Here is a 17,429-nt window from a genome sequence, read left to right on the forward strand (position 1 = left end):
TAACTAGAATTTATGGCACTTCAAGGTTTAGAAAAAAATTTACAAATATCTACACTGTCATGAATTCTCTCCCTTTATCTAGAAGGAGAAGGTAAGATAGCAAGTGACTTTGAATTCTAGATCTACGAGGAAGAGAAAAGGTGCCCTTCACTCCTTTTTAACTGCAAGACAGTCTTTCCATCTTATATCCCCCTTTGCAGAGTCTATGCTGGGAATTCTCTCACTTTTCAACCCTATCTCTTAAAATTTCTGACTTCTTTCTTCAATGGTCCACCCACTTTGTGAGATTCATCTTGGTCCTTCCATCTGCTAATCCTTTCCCTCCAATTGCAATATACAGATATACTTTCCATGTTGCAGGGATTAGGGTTACAGCACTCCACAATATCTAGAAACTCTTCATAAAATTTTTTGGCTCTTCCCTCATGCCAGAGAAGAAATCTGAATTTTTTCTTTTGCTTTTTTCTTTCATGGGGTGTTTATAATGTTTTATTATAAAATTATACATAAATGTATACACATTTTGTGCATCTCTGAGTTTCCAAACTTTTAAAGATATCCCTACCATTCTAGCTTTGTATGTCATCTTTGGGCTTTCACATTCTATTACAAACCGAATTTTTTTACTTAGTTTAACTTAAAAAAAAAAAGAAATCTGTATTTATAGTATTAAAATATGTTGTGGTTATACAATACTACCCATATATTTTATGCATTTCTGAGTTTCTAAAATTTTTCTGTGTCATCTACTGGCCTTCACCTGTTATCTGTAGCTTCCCCAAAACTTCCCCAAATTCACCTTTAATTTCTTATGCTGACCCACAACATGACAAAACCACACTGGGGAAAGCCACAATGTGGAAGTGATGCTTTTTTTTTAAATATCCATTTTGTATGAACTTCTCTACATATGATCTACATATGAATGGTTTTTTCCAGGACCTAGCACCTAAAGGACATAATTAATGCTTGTTGAGTAAATTAATCCACTTCCATTTGGCAATAACTCACATTTATATTGTTTTTCATTGATGTTCTATATGGAAAAGTGACAAGAAAATGGGATTGAGAAGAATGACTGGATCTCCCCACTAACAGAAAAAAAAAGTGTTATTGGAAGTGATAGGTAGGTGGTGCAGTGGCTAGGGACTTAGATTTGAAAAAAACAAGATCTGAATTCAAATCTTGCCTTTGGCACTGACTAGTTTTGTGACCTTGGGTAAATTATGTAATCTGTCTGCCTCAGTTTCTCTCTCTGCAAAATGGAGATAATAATAGACCTCTCCCTCTCTTGATTGTTGTGAGGAAAAAAAATGAGACAGTATTTGTAAAATGTTGCATAAATGTTAGCTATTATTATTTTAAGTCCTTACCTTCTGCCTTAGTATCAATTCTAAGACAGAAGGGAAGGAAGGGTTAGGCAATTGTGATTAAGTAACTTGTCCAGAGTGACACAGCTAGGAAGTGATTGATGTCACATTTGAACCCAAGACTTTCTGATTCTAGTCCTGCTACTCTACTGTGCTACTTACCTGTCCCTAGGTATTACTATTTTAAAGGCTTTCAGGGATACATTCTCCAGGGAAGAGGAGATTCCAAAAAAAATTCTTAGAAGAAAAATGAAAAAGCTCCTCATCTTGTCATTCTATCAATAAACATTTATTAAGCTCCTATTATTTAGTAAGCATTGTACTAACCTCTGAGCATACAATGAATGGCAACGCCAGTCCCTGCTCTCAAGGAGCTAAGAATATCCTTCCCAAAGTACCTTTTATTTAGTTACTATCTTTCTTTCTTTTTTTTTTTCATTGAATAGATATGGGATCCGTGTGTGTGTGTGTGTGTGTGTGTGTGTGTGTGTGCTTGTCTTCTCCCCCATTAGCTCATAAGCTCCTTAAGAGCAGGGATTATTTCATCCTTTGAACGTGTATCCCCAGGAGCTTTAGCACAGTACCTGCCACCTAGCAGACCCCTTCAGAAATGCTTTTTGCTTGCTTGCTCACAAAGGAGACAACAGTAACTGCTTCCTGACTCCTGATCTTGCTTCTTGTTTCACTTGTGCTTTCTGCTTTCCTCCTCAGTGCTGAGATGTCTGGAAAAGCCAGCTGTCAGCTTTGTTAGGTAAGCTCCTGGGACACACCTCTATGACTTGAACTAACTCAATAAGCTCTTAAATAAATAGGACCTTGGTGATTTGGCCAGGATGGTGCTTGGCAGCAGGTGCAGACCACAACCAGATTGACACTTTCAATAACAGCCTCCACCCTCTCTGCCTGTGACAATTTAAATTGTGAAGAGGGATCATCCAAAGCCCAAGTTTATCGACTTGTTTTGAAATGAAAGACACATTTTTTTTTCTTTTGGGGGGTATATAGAAGTAGGTTTGGATGGGCACGGATGGCACTGATGGGAAGGAAGAGAAATTGAGCCATTTAAGGTTGGTGGCTTCCTGGGATCAAGGAGATTGGCATTCTGGAACCCTGAGATATTAGCTCTGAAAGAAACTTAATGGACCATTACCTAGTAACATTCTTTCCACCGGTCTTGGTTCGCTACTAAATATAATGGAAATTAGGTTCCTAGTTACTTTCTGAGGAGTGTTGTGTGGTGCAAATGGGGCACCATTTTGAATTGGTTCTTGATAACTTTTCAGTATGTCTTTACACCTCGGAAAACTGCAAACACTTCAAACCAGGGCTCAATTTATTGTTTTGTTGATTGTCTTGATTTAAGAAAGTGATGGAGAAGATATTAACAATGCAGATTGGATTTTAAAATGTGTCCTACAGGACACATTTTTCATCATCCTAAAGGACTCATGATGAAAAATACTACAGAGAGAGAGAGAGAGAGAGAGAGAGAGAGAGAGAGAGAGAGAGAGAGAGAGAGAGAGAGATTAGAGAGAGAACTGATGAATTCTGAATAGAGATTGAAGCATACATTTTTTACCTTTGTTATTCTTCTTGATTTTTATGTAGGTGTGTTTTTTCTTTTGTAACATGGCTAATGTGGAAATATGTTTTGCATGAATTTATATGTATAATTTATAGCACCATATTGCTTGCTTTACAAGGGATGGGGAAAGAGAGAGGGTGAAATGGAACTCAAAATTAAAAAAATGAATATTAAAAATACTTACATGTAGTTGGGAAATATTTCATGAAATAAATTATATTTTTAAAAGTATGTTCTATATGTCAATTCCCCCACCCATACCCCTAACTCCCAGAGCAGGTTATTAGACAACCACCAACATTCCTCTTGGGTTCAGGTTTCTATCCTGCACTTCCACAATATGGTTCTTGCCTACCTTTTTACCTCCCTCCCTCCTGCTACTTCTTCACTATTCCCTTCATAAGCCAAGCTCCTTCCTGACAATAGCCTTTGTTTAGGATGTTCCTGATGCCTGGTAAATTCCTTCCTTTCTTCCTAGTCTACTAAGTCCTAACCTATCCTGGGTGCCCAGTTTAATTTCTACCTTCTCTAGGAGGCTATTCCAGAATTTGCTAGCCTGTAGTGATCTTCCCCTACTTTGAACTCTTGACTACATCAATGTATCCTTCATTGGCATACAATTTTTTTATAAAATTCTAAACTTATGATAGGGAAACATTTTTGGTTTTCTCAGAGTGGTCTACCTGGGTACTTAATATAGACAAGGTGCTCAGTAAAGATTTAATAAACAAGATGACTGCATTTAACTGATAAATAAAGGTAGAACAATCTATCCAAGTTTCTACAACCTGTTTATTCTTCTCCTTTAAAAAAAGCCATCTTTTCTGCTTCAGAATCAATACTGAGCATTATTTCCAAGGCAGAAGAACAGTATAGGCTAGACAAGAGACTTGCCCAGAATTGCACAGCCAGACACATCTGAGGTCACATTTGAACTCAGCATCTCCTGCTTCTAGGCCTGGTTCTCAATCCTCTGAGGCACTTAGCTTTGCCTCTTATCCTTTCTCCTTTTTTATATGAATAAAAGAAAGTGGGTTATTCTTCCCTAGTCCCATTAAAGTCACAAAATTATTAGACTTTTCTGTCAGCGGAAGGACCAGAGATTGGAATAGAGAGATGGAAGGCCATCTCTTCTTTTTATAGATGAAGACACAGAGGTCCAAGGAAAGTTAGATAACTCAGTCCAGGGTCACATAGCTAGTTAGTGACAAAGCCAGGAAAGGCTTATTCCAATATTCTGTGAAGGTTATCAAAGCAAATTGGAGACCAAGAAGTGATAACATAATTTATGATCTGTTTCAGGAATGTTTGATGACCTCAAGGATTATCAGCAGACAAGCAAGCAGCATAGTTTCCCTGGTATGACCAGCTTGGTGCTGTCTGTGATCTGGAATGCGTTGGAAAAGAAACAGTTTCCTAAGTGGGCACCAGACTGGCCCTGCAATGCTAGGATATTTGATGACAAGCATGGCAGCCCCAGGAACTTGGACTGAGGTCTCTGGGCAGAGGGTTGGGAGTGGGAGGTAGTCATAAAAGACTGGTAAGGGAAGTAGATTTTAAGAGAGAGTAAGTATAGCTCTCAAGTGCATAGCCTTGCTTTCTGATGACTTTCCTCTAAGTCTGATCGATGCCTCAAAAGTCTTAGTGCAGTTTTAAACCATAATTGAATTTTAAGCCTTAATAGCATAAATTTGCACCAAGATTTGGTCCCCCTATCTGGAGGCATAGCCCACGTGCCTTGTCAGCTTCATTGGCGTCAAACCATACCTTTGGTTTCCTCTAACAGTTCTTCTGTGAATCTGGCAACTTCTACCACTGCTGGCCAGGGGAAGCCTTTTTCTACTGCAAACACAATGCCATCATAGAGGATATCAAGTAAGATGTTTTTCCGGGATTCTTTCATCTCTTCGAAGCCCTTCCATTTTGTCAGCCTTCTCAGAAGTTCTCGACCTTCCTGCTTCTGGAGGGGTAAAACACGGGTAGTTCAGTGCCCCGTCCACATTGCAATGCCATCATGCTGCGTCCTATTCATGCTGACTCTCATCAGAGACCCTCTTGGTAACCAGAGCCCACCCTAGCTACAACTGTATATTTATCCTTGGTTCCTTTCTTCTCAACTCTCTGGCCCCTCTTCTAGAGTCATAAAATTAGAAATGGAGACCTCTACTATCATCTAATCCAACTTCCCTTCTTTGAAAGATTAGGGAGACTAAAGTTCATAGAAATTAAGTGCCCAAGGTCACATAGACCTTGGCAAATGGCAGAACTGAGATCTGAATCCAAGCTGAAGGATTCCAAATCTAGGATTCTTTCCATTGTCTTCTGCTGCCTTTCATCTCTTTTGGCTCTCCTCCTTCACACAGTGCCTGACAACCACACTACAGCCACTGTGGTGCCCCAAACCAATTCTTTCTTATATTCTGAAATTTTGTCTCTTTTCTTTCCTATCAAAATTCCCCTTTCCTCAGTGGCCCATGTCAGCAGACTTCTATGAAAGAAAATAATGTATAAGTTAATTTACACAAGTTTGAATAGTAAAAAGTAGTATAGAAATGGCTAGAGGTGATTTAACTAAAGGAATGTCTCTGCAATGGTATAATTTCAGATGCTAGGACAATTGGGCTACCATTTGCTTTAAATGTGACAATGGATATAAATCGATTTGCAAACTTTAAAGAATTATATAAATGTTTGCTGTCATCATTTTGTGTGGCAGTGCCTCCCTTTTTAAAATAAAGTCATATACTTCCACAATTTTCAAAAAATAATTTACACATATTATATTCCTAGCTGGTACTTCATTAAAATTAAACCATTAATTTTATAATAAAATATTATTATCATTTTAAATGACATTCTTATTGGATTCAAGTCTCACCTATGTTATAAAACCAGGTAATGTGCAGACATTTGTTTACAAATTATTTGATAATTTTCATGTAACTATTTCCATTTTTAAAAAGTTTTGATGTTGAGTAGTGTTATTATGGGATTGTTTAATTGTTTAAATTAAATTAAATGAAATTGTTCAATCAAATGCACTCTTTCATTGCTTACTACAGTAGAAATTTATGGTGTACTAATCCAAATGAATGACATTAATAAAAGTAACTGATATTATGGTACTTTAAACTTGTACAAAAAGATGATTTAATTTTGAGTTTATATAGTTAATTTTTTCTGTTTTTATTTCTTTTTAGCATTTATTTTTTAAAATTGAGTTCCAAGTTCTCTCCCTCCATTCCCCACTGAGAAGACAAGCCATATATCAATTATGTAAGTCATGCAAAACATATTTTCATATTAGCTATGTTGCTTAAAAAAGCAAGAAACATAAAGAAAGGGGCGATATGCTTAAACCTGCCCTCAGTGTTTATCAGATCTTTATTTAGAGGTAGAAGGCATTTTTCATCATGGGTATACTGCAATTGACTTGGATCATTATATCACTGATACTACGTCATTCAGAGTTGATTACTGTACCATGTGGCTGTTACTGTGTACAAAGATCTCCTGGCTCTGCTCATTTTATTTTGCATCAGTTCCCATGTCTTCCTAGGTTTTTTCATAAACCATCCTGCTTATCATTTCTTATAGCACAATAGTATTCCATCAGAATTACATACTACTACAGCTTGTTCAGCCATACTCCAATTGATGGGCATCCCCTTATTCTCTAATTCTTTGACACCACGAAAAAGAGCTACTTCTAATATTTTTGTGCCTATCTGTCCTTCCTTTTCTTTGGGATATAGACGGGTCAGAGTGTATATACAGTTTAATAGTTCTTTGGTCATATGGTTCCATATTGTTCTCCAGAATGGTTGGATCAATTCACAACTCCAACAGTGCACTAATATGTCCATTTTTCCATATCCTTGATGAAATTTATAATTTCCTTTTCTGTCATGTTAACCAATCTGATAGATGTGAGGTAGTATCTTAGAGATGTTTTAATTTGAATTTCTCTAATCAGTAGAGATTTAGACCACTTTTTTCATGTGACTATTATTAGCTTTGCTTTCTTATATTATGCCAGTTCATATCCTTTGACTCTTTATCAACTGGAGAATGGCTCTTATTTTTAGAAATTTGATTAAGTTTTGAATATATTTGAGAAATGAGACCTGTATCAGAGAAATATTGTAAATTCCCACCACCCCATTTCCTGCTTTCCTAATTTCGCATGCATTAATTTTGTTCGTGCAAAACCTTTTTAACTTCATGTAATCAAAATCATCCATTTTATTTCTTATAATCTTCTCTATCCCTTGCTTGGCCATAAACTCTTTCCTTATCTAGAGATTTGGCAAGTAAAATTTTCCATGCTCCCCTAAATTGCTTACAATATCACCCTTTATGTGTAAATCATGTACCTATTTTGACCTGCTCTTTGTATATGTGTTAAATGTCACTCTTTACCTGGTTCTATCAAACTATTCCTGATTTTCCTAGCACCTTTTGTCAGGTGGTGAGTTCTTATTCCCAAAAGCTTGGATCTCTAAGTTTATCAAACATTAGATTACTATGGTCATTTACTATTGTGTATTGTGTACCTAATCTATTCCACTGATCCACTGCTCTATTTCTTAATTAGTGCCAAATCATTCTTGTGATCACACATTGTAATATAGTTTGAAATCTTGTAATGCTAAACTACTTTCCCTCACATTTTTAATGAATTCCTTTGATATTCTTGACCTTTTGTTCCTGAAGATGCATTTTAAAATTATTTTTCTAGCTTTACAAAATATTTTCTGGTAGTTTGGTATGGCACTGAGTAAGTGAAATTATTTAGGTAAAATTGTGGGTTTTATTATATGGGCTTAGCAATGAAAATTTCTCCAGTTGTTTAGGTCTGACTTTATTTGTGTGAAGAGTGTTTTGTAATTGAGTTCAAATGGTTCTTGGGTTTGCTTTGGCAGCTAGATTCCTTGGTATTTTGTATTGTCTGTAGTTATTTTAAATGAAATTTCTTTCTATCTCTTCCTTTGGGGTTTTGTTGATAATATATAAAAATTCTGATGATTTATGTAGGTATATTTTATGTACTCTAGCTTTGATAAAGTGTTAATTGTTTCAACTAGTTTTTAAATTAATTTTAAAATTTTCTATATTGTTCATTTTGTGAATAATCTTATAAAACCCAAACCCCAAAACATAAACCCAAATAAACAAATGAGAAATAATATGCTTTTATCTACATTCTGACTCCAAAAGTTTTTTCTCTAGAGGTGGATGATATTCTTTGTCAAAAGTCCCTCAGAATTGTCCTGGATCATTATTCTACTGATAGTAGCCAAATCGATCACAGTTGATCATTCCACAATATTGCTGTTACTGTGTACAATGTTTTCCTGGTTCTGCTTAATTCACTCTGTATCAGTTCATGTAGGTCTCTCCAGCTCTTTCTGAAATCATCCTGTTCATCATTCCTTACAGCACAATAGTATTTCATCACCATCATATACCACAATTTGTTCAACCTTACTCCAAATTGAGAGACATCCCCTTAATTTCCAATTCTTTGCCACCACAAAAGAGCAGTTTTAAATATTTTTATACAAATAGGTCCTTTCTCTCTCTCTCTCTCTCTCTCTCTCTCTCTCTCTCTCTCTCTCTCTCTCTCTCTCTCTCTCTCTCTCTCTCTCTCTCTCTCTTTTTTGATCTCCTGGGAATACAGACCAGGTAGTGGTATTTACTGGGTCAAATGGCATGCGTTGTTTTATAATCCTTTGGCAATAATTCCAAATTGCACTCCAAAATGGTTGGATCAATTAATAGCTCTACCAGCAATGCGTATATGTTCCAATTTTGCCACACTCTCCCCAACATTTATCATTTTCTTTTACTGTTATATTGGCCAATCTGATAGATATGAGGTGGTTCCTCAGTGAAATTTTAATTTGTATTTTTCTAATCAAGAAGGATTTAGAACATTTTTTCATATGATTATTGATAGCACTGATTTCATTTGAAAACTGCTTTTTCTCATCCTTTGATTTTTTTTTGTCGTTTGTCAATTGGGGAATGACTCAACTAGTTTTTCAGGGTTCTTTAATTAAACCATCATATTATCCACAAGGAGTGATAGTTTTGTTTGCTTGTTGCAAATTTTTGTTCCTTCAATTTCTTTTTCTTATCATCACTATAGCTAGCATTCACAATACTGAATTTTAATGGTGATAATGGACACTCTTGCTTCACCCCTGATCTAGCTCTTTCACATTTATAGAAGGCTTACTCTTGGTTTTAGATACCACTTATCATTTAAGAAAGGCACCATTGGTTCCTATGTTTCCCAAGGTTTTTTTTTCTTTTTTTTTTTTGGGAATGGTTATTGCATTTTCTCAAAACCTTTTCCTGTATCTATTAATATAATCATATGATTATTGTTGTTTCTATTACTGATTTGGTATGATATGATTTTTATAATTTTCATGAAAATGAACCAGCTCTGTATTCTTTTATTTTATTCTTGATACATTACACCTGATCATGACATATATTTGTGATATATTGCTGTACTCTCCTTGCTAACATTTAAAAACATTTTTTGCACCAATTTTCATTAGGCAAAATATAGTTTTCTTTCAGGTTTTGCCCTCCCTGGTTTGGGTATCAAACCCATATTTGTATCATAGAAGGAATTTGATAGAGCTCCTTCTTTTTCTTCCCCTCCCCCCAAATAGTTTTGATAGTATTGAGATTAATTGCTCACAAAATGTTTAGTAGAATTCACTTGTAAATCTATGTCATCCTGAAGATTTTTTTCCCAGGGAGATCATTGTTGGTTTGATCTATTTCTTTTTCTAAGATAGAGTTATTTATGTATTCTATTTCCTCTTCTATTAATACAGTCAATTTATGCTTTTGCAAATATCCATCCATTTGGCTTAGTTTTACTGTCATATAATTGGACAAAATAACTCTTAACAACTGCATTAATTTCACCTACATTACATCTTATACACAGAGACAGATACACTGGCACAATTGAATGTAATGGACTTCTCTACTAGCAGCAACGCAATCCTCCAGGACAAGTCTGAGGGACTTATGAGAAAGAATGCTATCCACATTCAAAGAAAGAACTGTGGGAGCAGAAACACAGGAGAAAAACAACTGCCTGATCACATGGGTTGATGGGGATATGATTGGGGATGTAGACTCAAAGCCATCACCCTGATGCAAATATTAATAATATGGAAATAGGTCTTGATCAATGACATATGTAAAACCCAGTGGAATTGCTCATTGGCTACTGGAGGGAGGTGGAAGAAGGGGAGGAAAAGAATATGAATCCTGTAACCATGGGAAAATATTCTAAATTAATTAATCAAATAAAAATTTTCCAAAAAAAGTAGGTCATAAATTTCACATAAAAAGTTTCATCACCATTAGTGGTGTATTTGCCATTTTCAATTTTGACACTGGCAATTTAGTTTTCTTCTTTTTAAAAATCAAACCAATAGTTTATCTATTATATTTTTTCATAAAACCAGCTCCTACTTTTATTTATTAGTTTTTTACTTTCATTATTAATCTCTCCTTTGTGTTTAAGATTTCTGTTTTAGTATTTAATTGGGATTTTAAATCTGTACTTTAAAAAAATTTCACAACCAATTCATTGATCTGTTCTTTTTTTCTTTTATTGATGTATGTGTTTAGAAATATACATTTTCTTCTATATACTGCTTTGGCTGCATCTCACAATTTTGGTATGTTATTTTATTGTTGTCATTCTCTTTTATGAAATTATTGACTGTTTCTATGATTTATTCTTTGACTTATTTTTTAAGGATTAGTTTCCAATAATTTTAATTTATGCTTCAAGAATCACTTATGAAAGGTCATTTTCATTGCATTATGGTCTTAAAAGAGAGAATTTAGCATTTTTATTTTCTGCAATTATTTGTGAGGTTTTAATTCCCTAATAAATTGTCAATTAGGGTGAAGATATTTTATATCACTGAAAAAAAAAGTCATGCTTCTTTCTATCCCTGTTCAATTTGCTCCAGAGGCTTATCACATTTAACTTTTCTAATTTTCTATCTATTGCCTTGATTTCTTTCTTATTTATTTTATGGTTATATTTATCTATCTCAAAGAAAGCTGAGCCCCATTATTTATTATCCATTTCTCCTAAAACTCAATTAACTTTTCCTTTAAGAATTTGGATGCTATACTATTGGTACATAAATATTTAGTTGGGTAAAAGGTGGATAAGCATCTCCAACAATGGCATGGCAAGTCTTCACACTAGAGGTGCTAGTCCTCCCAACAAACCCATACATCACCACACACTCTCATCCATGCCTCCAGGAAGCTGTACCATGCATAGCATCCACACTGTGATAAAACCATCATGGCAGATGGGCTTATCTAGGTTGGGGGAAAATTGACAGATCTTCAACCCATCAGTGAGTTAGAGGGATGTCTAGTCCAAACATGTAAAGACTCCCTGGTGGAATGGGTGGATGAGAACAATTTTTTTTCCAAAAGCCATGAAGACAGCTGAAGTGGGTACTGTGGAGCCTTTAGGACTTGGTCAGATTTCAAAGATGCCGAGGTTATCCACTTCATCCTGAGTCACCACCAGTCATCTTGACTTTTGTTTTGCCACTAAACTTCAGTGATTCTTGAAGAGAGAATAGTTAATGACTCTATACAGCTCTGCCTTACTTAAATCCAATTTGTATAGAAATCAAAACATCATCCCATAAAGCCCCTGGTCCTCTTTGAAATGAAAGATGAACTATATATTTAGTATTGATATTACTTCATTGTCTATAGTGACTTTTCACAAGATGTAGTTTCAATGATTATTTATTTTAATTAGTTACAATGTTCCCTTTTCTTTATCTGAGATCATGATTGCCGCCCCTGCCTTTTTTTTTTACTTCAGCTGAAGCATAAGACTCTGTCCCAGATCATTATTATAGTTCTATGTGTGTTTATTTCAAATGTGTTTCTTGTAAATAATAGTGTTTCATAGGTGAATTCATCACAGTCACATTACAATTATAATTACTAAATATACATTTCCCTCTATCCTATTTTATTGTTTATCCTTTTCTATCACCTTTTACCCTGTCCGTCCCCAAGACTGTTGTACTTCTGACCACTGCCTCCCTTAACCTGCTCTTTCTTTCATTCCTCTTTCTCCATTTCCATCCTCTTCCCTTCTACTTTCCTATTGGGTAATATAAGGTAGATTTATATTCCCAACTGAGTGTGTATGTGTATTCTTTCTTCTTTGAACTAATTCCAGTGAGAGTAAGGTTTAAGGATTGCCTGTCCGTCCTTTACACTTCCATTGCATAAGCTCTTCCTTGCAAGTCTTTTTTTAGGTGATATTTTTTTTTCTATTTTCCCTCTCCTTTCTCTCTTCTCCCAGAGTAACTTTTTTCTCATCCACCTATTTTTAAAAATCATCCAACATAATCAACTTACTTATGTTCCCTTTATGTAGAGCCCTTCTAACTGCCCTAATGATGACATACTTCTTAGGAGTTTTATGCTTCATCTCTCACATAGGAATACAAATTATATATTTATAATATATTATAAGGACTTTTGGGTCCCTTATAATTACTCTTTCATGTTTATCATTTTATGCTTTTCTTGAATCATATTTGAAAGTCAATGTTTTAATTCAGTTCTTTTCTTTTCATCAGGGATGCTTAAATTTTTAAAATTGAATTTAGTATCTAATTTTCCTCTGAAGGATACACTTAGTTTTGCTTGGTATATTATACTTGATTGTAATCCTTGTTCCTTTACCTTCTGGGACATCATATTCTAATCCGTCTGCTTCTTTAATGTGGGATCCATTTACATCCTGGGTTATCTTAACACAGCTTGACAATATTTGAATGGTTTCTTTCTGGCTGTTTGCAATATTTTCTCCTTAATTTTAGAGTTCTGGAATTTGGCTGCAATATTCCTGGGAGTTTTCAATTTGGGAATCTCCTTTAGGAGGTGATTAGTGGATTCTTTCAATTTCTATTTTACCCTTTTGATCTAAATATCAGGGTAGTTTTCCTTGATAATTCCTTTGATTTAGCTTTGATTTCCTCCTACCAATGTAAGACCTGATAGAGAAATCCAAGGAAAAGTTGCTTGAGGTAAAGTGATTTGTCTAGGGTCATACAGCTGGTAAATATTGTAAGGATAGAATTTTATGACTCCAAATCTAACACACCATCAACTACACTGTTACCTCTGGTGGCTGATGAGAAAGCAATGAGCTATCAGTTTCTATTAAAGAAACTTAAGAAGTTTTAGCTCAATGCAAGTCAATGGTATGATTTGACAGCCAAAATATTTTTACTGTATTCCTGTGCTTAGTGTTTAGAACACAGAGAGGATAGTCCTGTCATGCTGAGCCTTAGAATGTGGTGAATGTGGTTCTGGGTGCCATGTTTTAGGAGGCACAATGACACTGTGGAATATAATCAGAGAAGCAACTGCAGGATGATGGGTAGTCCTCTGATGAGAGTCTTAGTTTTTATTTCTGGCTCTGTCTTTAACTAACTGAAGGACCTTAGGGAAATCACTATACCTCTTTGAGGATGGGCTTCTGAGTCTATAAAATGAGAATCATGGACCAGTCAAGCCGCAATTTCCCTTCCAGCTCTCACACTACAGATTAATGAACTACTAATGAACTAGAAAACTTGAATCTATTATTTGGCGTTGGGAATGTAAGAGGAGGAGGGGAATCAAATTTTCTATTCCATCAGTCTAAGAAGCTCTTCATGAGGAACTTCGTCTTTACCAATGTAGAATGGCACCTTTTCAGCAACTTATAATCTTAAATAGTTGCCTGTGACATTGAGACATTGTCTAGGACTTATACCAGAAATGCAATTCTTGGTTCAATATTAAGAAAATTATCAATATAATTGACCACATCAATAACAGAACCAACAGGAATCATATGATCATTTTAATAGGTGTAGAAAAAGCTTTTGAAGAAGTATATCCATTCCTATTAAAAACACTAGAGAATATAGGAATAAATGGAGTTTTCCTTAAAATGATTAGTGTCTATCTAAATCTATCATGGGGACAAATTAGAAGCCTTCTGCCTTCTCAATAAGATCAGGGTGTGAACCAAGGATGCCCATTATCACCAATATTAATTCAATATTGTACTAAAATACTAACTATATAAATAATAGAAGAAAAGGAAATGGAAAGAATTAGAATGGGCAACAAAGAAACAAAATTATTACTCCTCACAGATGATATGATGGTATTCTTAGAGAATTAATTAAAAATTAGTTGAAATAATTAACAACTTCAGCAAAGTTTCAGGATATATAAATCATCAACATTTCTATATATTAACAATAAAGCCCAACAGCAAGAGATAGAAAAAGAAATTTCACTTACTAGTAGATACTATAAAATACTTGAAAGTCTACCCACTGAGGCATCTAGATTTTATAGAAATAATACTTACAATAATTAAGTTCAGATAAGGCCCAACCTATTCAATGTAACTTGAGTAGTGCTGGGAAAAAAAAAAACCTCAGTTAACAATGCTCTTTCTTCCTACCACTTAAAAATTCCAACAGTCTGTGGAGACATCCCCAGAAGGGAATTTTGAAAACTATTTATTACTTCAAAGAGGCAAGAGGCTCCTGGCTCCAATGTACCTTCTTTCAAACTCACACTCAGAAATTTCTTTCTTTCTTTTTTTTTAACATTTTTTCCTAACCTTTTACAAAAACCTACGGGTTCATTTTGCAGAGGAGTTGTCTTGTGAATGACACACAATATAGAGGAACATATGCCAAGATTTAGAGACATGAAGAGGGAATGGATTTGCAGATACCTTCCTGACCTAAGACAGCCTACTATTTTTTTTTTCAGATATGTCTCTGTTTTTCCCCCAGATCTAGTAGTCTCCCTGATTTAGACTTTGCTGCATAAGCAAGGCCTTTATTCAAATCTGGGTTCCAGTTCAGTGCTTATCAAATTGTGAAATGCAGGGTCAAGATGGCCTTTATGAGGGACACTCCCTAGAGAAAGTAGGTTAGATGGCACCTTTAATGCATGTCTACTCCCTCAAGAAAAAACACCCCCTACCACCTCCAGAGTTTGAGAAGTCACTGACCTAGTACCTGAATAGTGTTCACAGAGTTAAAATAAGTATTAATATTTATAGGCAGGACACGAGGAAGTATGAATTATCCAAGGTTCTGCATTTAAAATGTAAGAATGATATGGGTTCTTTCTGAAGCTTCACACCTGCGCTTAAAAACCAATCAAGTCTAAAAATATTAATTTTGGGGAGGGAGTGTTTTTTAAAAGTTACTTTATATCTTTACCTCAAGTTGGAAGATTTCTTTCACTCCTTGGTCTGTAATATCCGCCATGATTCTGGCATCTGGTTACTAAGAAACCACACCAAGAATAATAGAAAGTGTCTAGAGTCTTTTGAGTATGGCTTAGCTTTATTGGGTCATAATTTGGCTATATGATGGCTACTATATCAGAATGTGGGTCTTCTGCTCTTGGCTTCTCTCATACTTCAGAGAGTGTGAAGGGGTTGGAGTCGAGGAAAGAAAAATTTAGGAGTAGGACAGATCTTCCATTACTCTTTAACACCTCTTAGTCCTTCCCCTTCACTTCTGTATCCCTTTCCTTCATTTCCATCAATTCTTATTTGACACACTTGATTACTCTCTCCTTTATGAGTTTTCACGATACTGTTCTCTTTTTGTTCTTTTCCTATCCATCTGATTATGCCTTCTTAGTCTATTTTGTTTGATTATTTTTTTATTTGTGTTTTTTCTCACAATTTTTGATACTTATTTCCTAATATTTTGAGATCCACATTATCTCCTTTCCTCTTTCCCCTCCAACCTCCCTAAGACAGTAAGAAATGTAATACTGGCTATACATGTGCTATCTTATAAAACATTTCCATGTTTGTCATGTGGAAGAAGATACATTTTAAATAAACAAGCTATGAAGAAAATAAAGTAAAGAATGGTCTGTTTTGATTTGCATTCAGACTATCAGTTCTTTCTCTAGAAGTATATAACATTTTTCATGATTAAGTCCTTTGGGATTATCTTGGATCATTGTTCTGCTGAGAATAATTCAGTTCTTCACAGTTGTTCATTCTTCTGTATTACTATTACTGTGTACATTTTTTTTTTGGTTCTGCTCACTTCATTTTGCATCAGTTCATGTAGGTCTTCCCAGGTTTTTCTGAAATCCTCCTGCTCATCATTTCTTAAAGCACATACCATAACTTATTTAGCCATTCCTCAATTAATGGGCATTCCCTCAGTTTCCATTTCTTTGCCATCACAAAAAGAGACCTCTTTTAATCTCTACAGGATGCCGAACTAGTAATGTTTTCACTGGATCAAAGAGTATGCATTGTTTTATAGTCCTTTAGACATAGTTCCAAATTGCTCTCTAGAATGGCTAGATCAATTTACAAGTCCACCAACCAGTGTATTAGTGTTCCAACTTTCCTTTTTTCCCTCTAACATTTATAATTTCTCTTTTCTGTCTTATTAGCCAATCTGCCAGGTGTGAGGTGGTACCTCAGAGTTGTTTTAATTTGAATTTCTCTAATAATGGTTTAGAGCATTTTTTCATATAACTATAGATAGCTTTGATTTCTTCATCTGAAAACTACCTGTTCATATTGTTTAACTCTTTATCAACTGAGGAATAACTTGTTATCTTATACATTTGACTCAGTCCTCTATATATTTGAGAAATGAAGCTTTTGTCAGAGATGTTTACTGTGAAGATTTCCTCCCACCCCCACCCCCAGTTTTAGATTTTCTTCTGTTTTGGTTACACTGGTTTTGTTTGTGCAAACCCTTTTAAAATTGAATGTCATCATTATCTTCTAATGTTATCTATTTCTTGTTTGGTCATAAATTCTTCCCTTATCTATAGATCTGACAGATAAACTATTCTATGATCCCATAATTTCTCATGGTAGTGTCCTTTATTTCTAAATCATGTACCCATTTTGACCTTGTCTATGTTAGTCTCTACCTAATTTCTTTCATATTGTTTTCCAGTTTTCCCAGCAGTTTTTGCCAGATAGTGAGTTTTTGTCATAGAAACTTGATCTTTCAGTTTATCAAGCACTATATTACTATAGTCATTTTCTACTGTGAATTGTGTACCTACTCTATTACTTAGCCAGATTGTTTTGATGATTACAGCTTTATAGTACAGTTTGAGATCTGATGCTGCTAGGCTACCTTCCTTTACATTATTTTTTCATTAATCCTCTTAACATTTTCTTTTTACAGATGAATTTGTTATTTTTTTCTAGTTCTAAAATTTTGAGGAGAGTAATTTAATATTTAACTTTGATTTAATTAATTAATTTTGATTTAGTTTAATTTTAATTAATATTTAATACCTGAATAGGAAGAATTGCCATTTTTATTATATTGGCTTGGCTTACCCATGAGTAA

General features: G+C 34.8%; 1 protein-coding gene across 2 annotated transcripts in view; it reads right to left on the reverse strand.

Annotated features, from left to right (window-relative positions):
- The window catches only part of C1H8orf74 (chromosome 1 C8orf74 homolog), a 50,341-nt gene extending 34,940 nt beyond the window's left edge, over window positions 1-15,401 (reverse strand). The window contains exons 1-3 of one of the 2 annotated variants that reach the window (XM_056813711.1): window positions 15,300-15,382; window positions 14,429-14,479; window positions 4,723-4,915 (exon numbers count right to left, since the gene is read on the reverse strand). In XM_056813711.1, coding sequence (XP_056669689.1) covers window positions 4,723-4,858 — 136 coding nt within the window. In that variant the 5' untranslated portion in view covers window positions 4,859-4,915; window positions 14,429-14,479; window positions 15,300-15,382. Of the gene's footprint in view, window positions 1-4,722; window positions 4,916-14,428; window positions 14,480-15,299 lie in introns of both variants that reach the window. The other variant, XM_056813710.1, reaches the window with a different exon arrangement.
- Window positions 15,402-17,429: the final 2,028 nt, after the last annotated feature.

This window comes from Monodelphis domestica, chromosome 1 (assembly GCF_027887165.1).
Source record: "Monodelphis domestica isolate mMonDom1 chromosome 1, mMonDom1.pri, whole genome shotgun sequence".
Lineage (NCBI taxonomy): Eukaryota > Metazoa > Chordata > Mammalia > Didelphimorphia > Didelphidae > Monodelphis > Monodelphis domestica.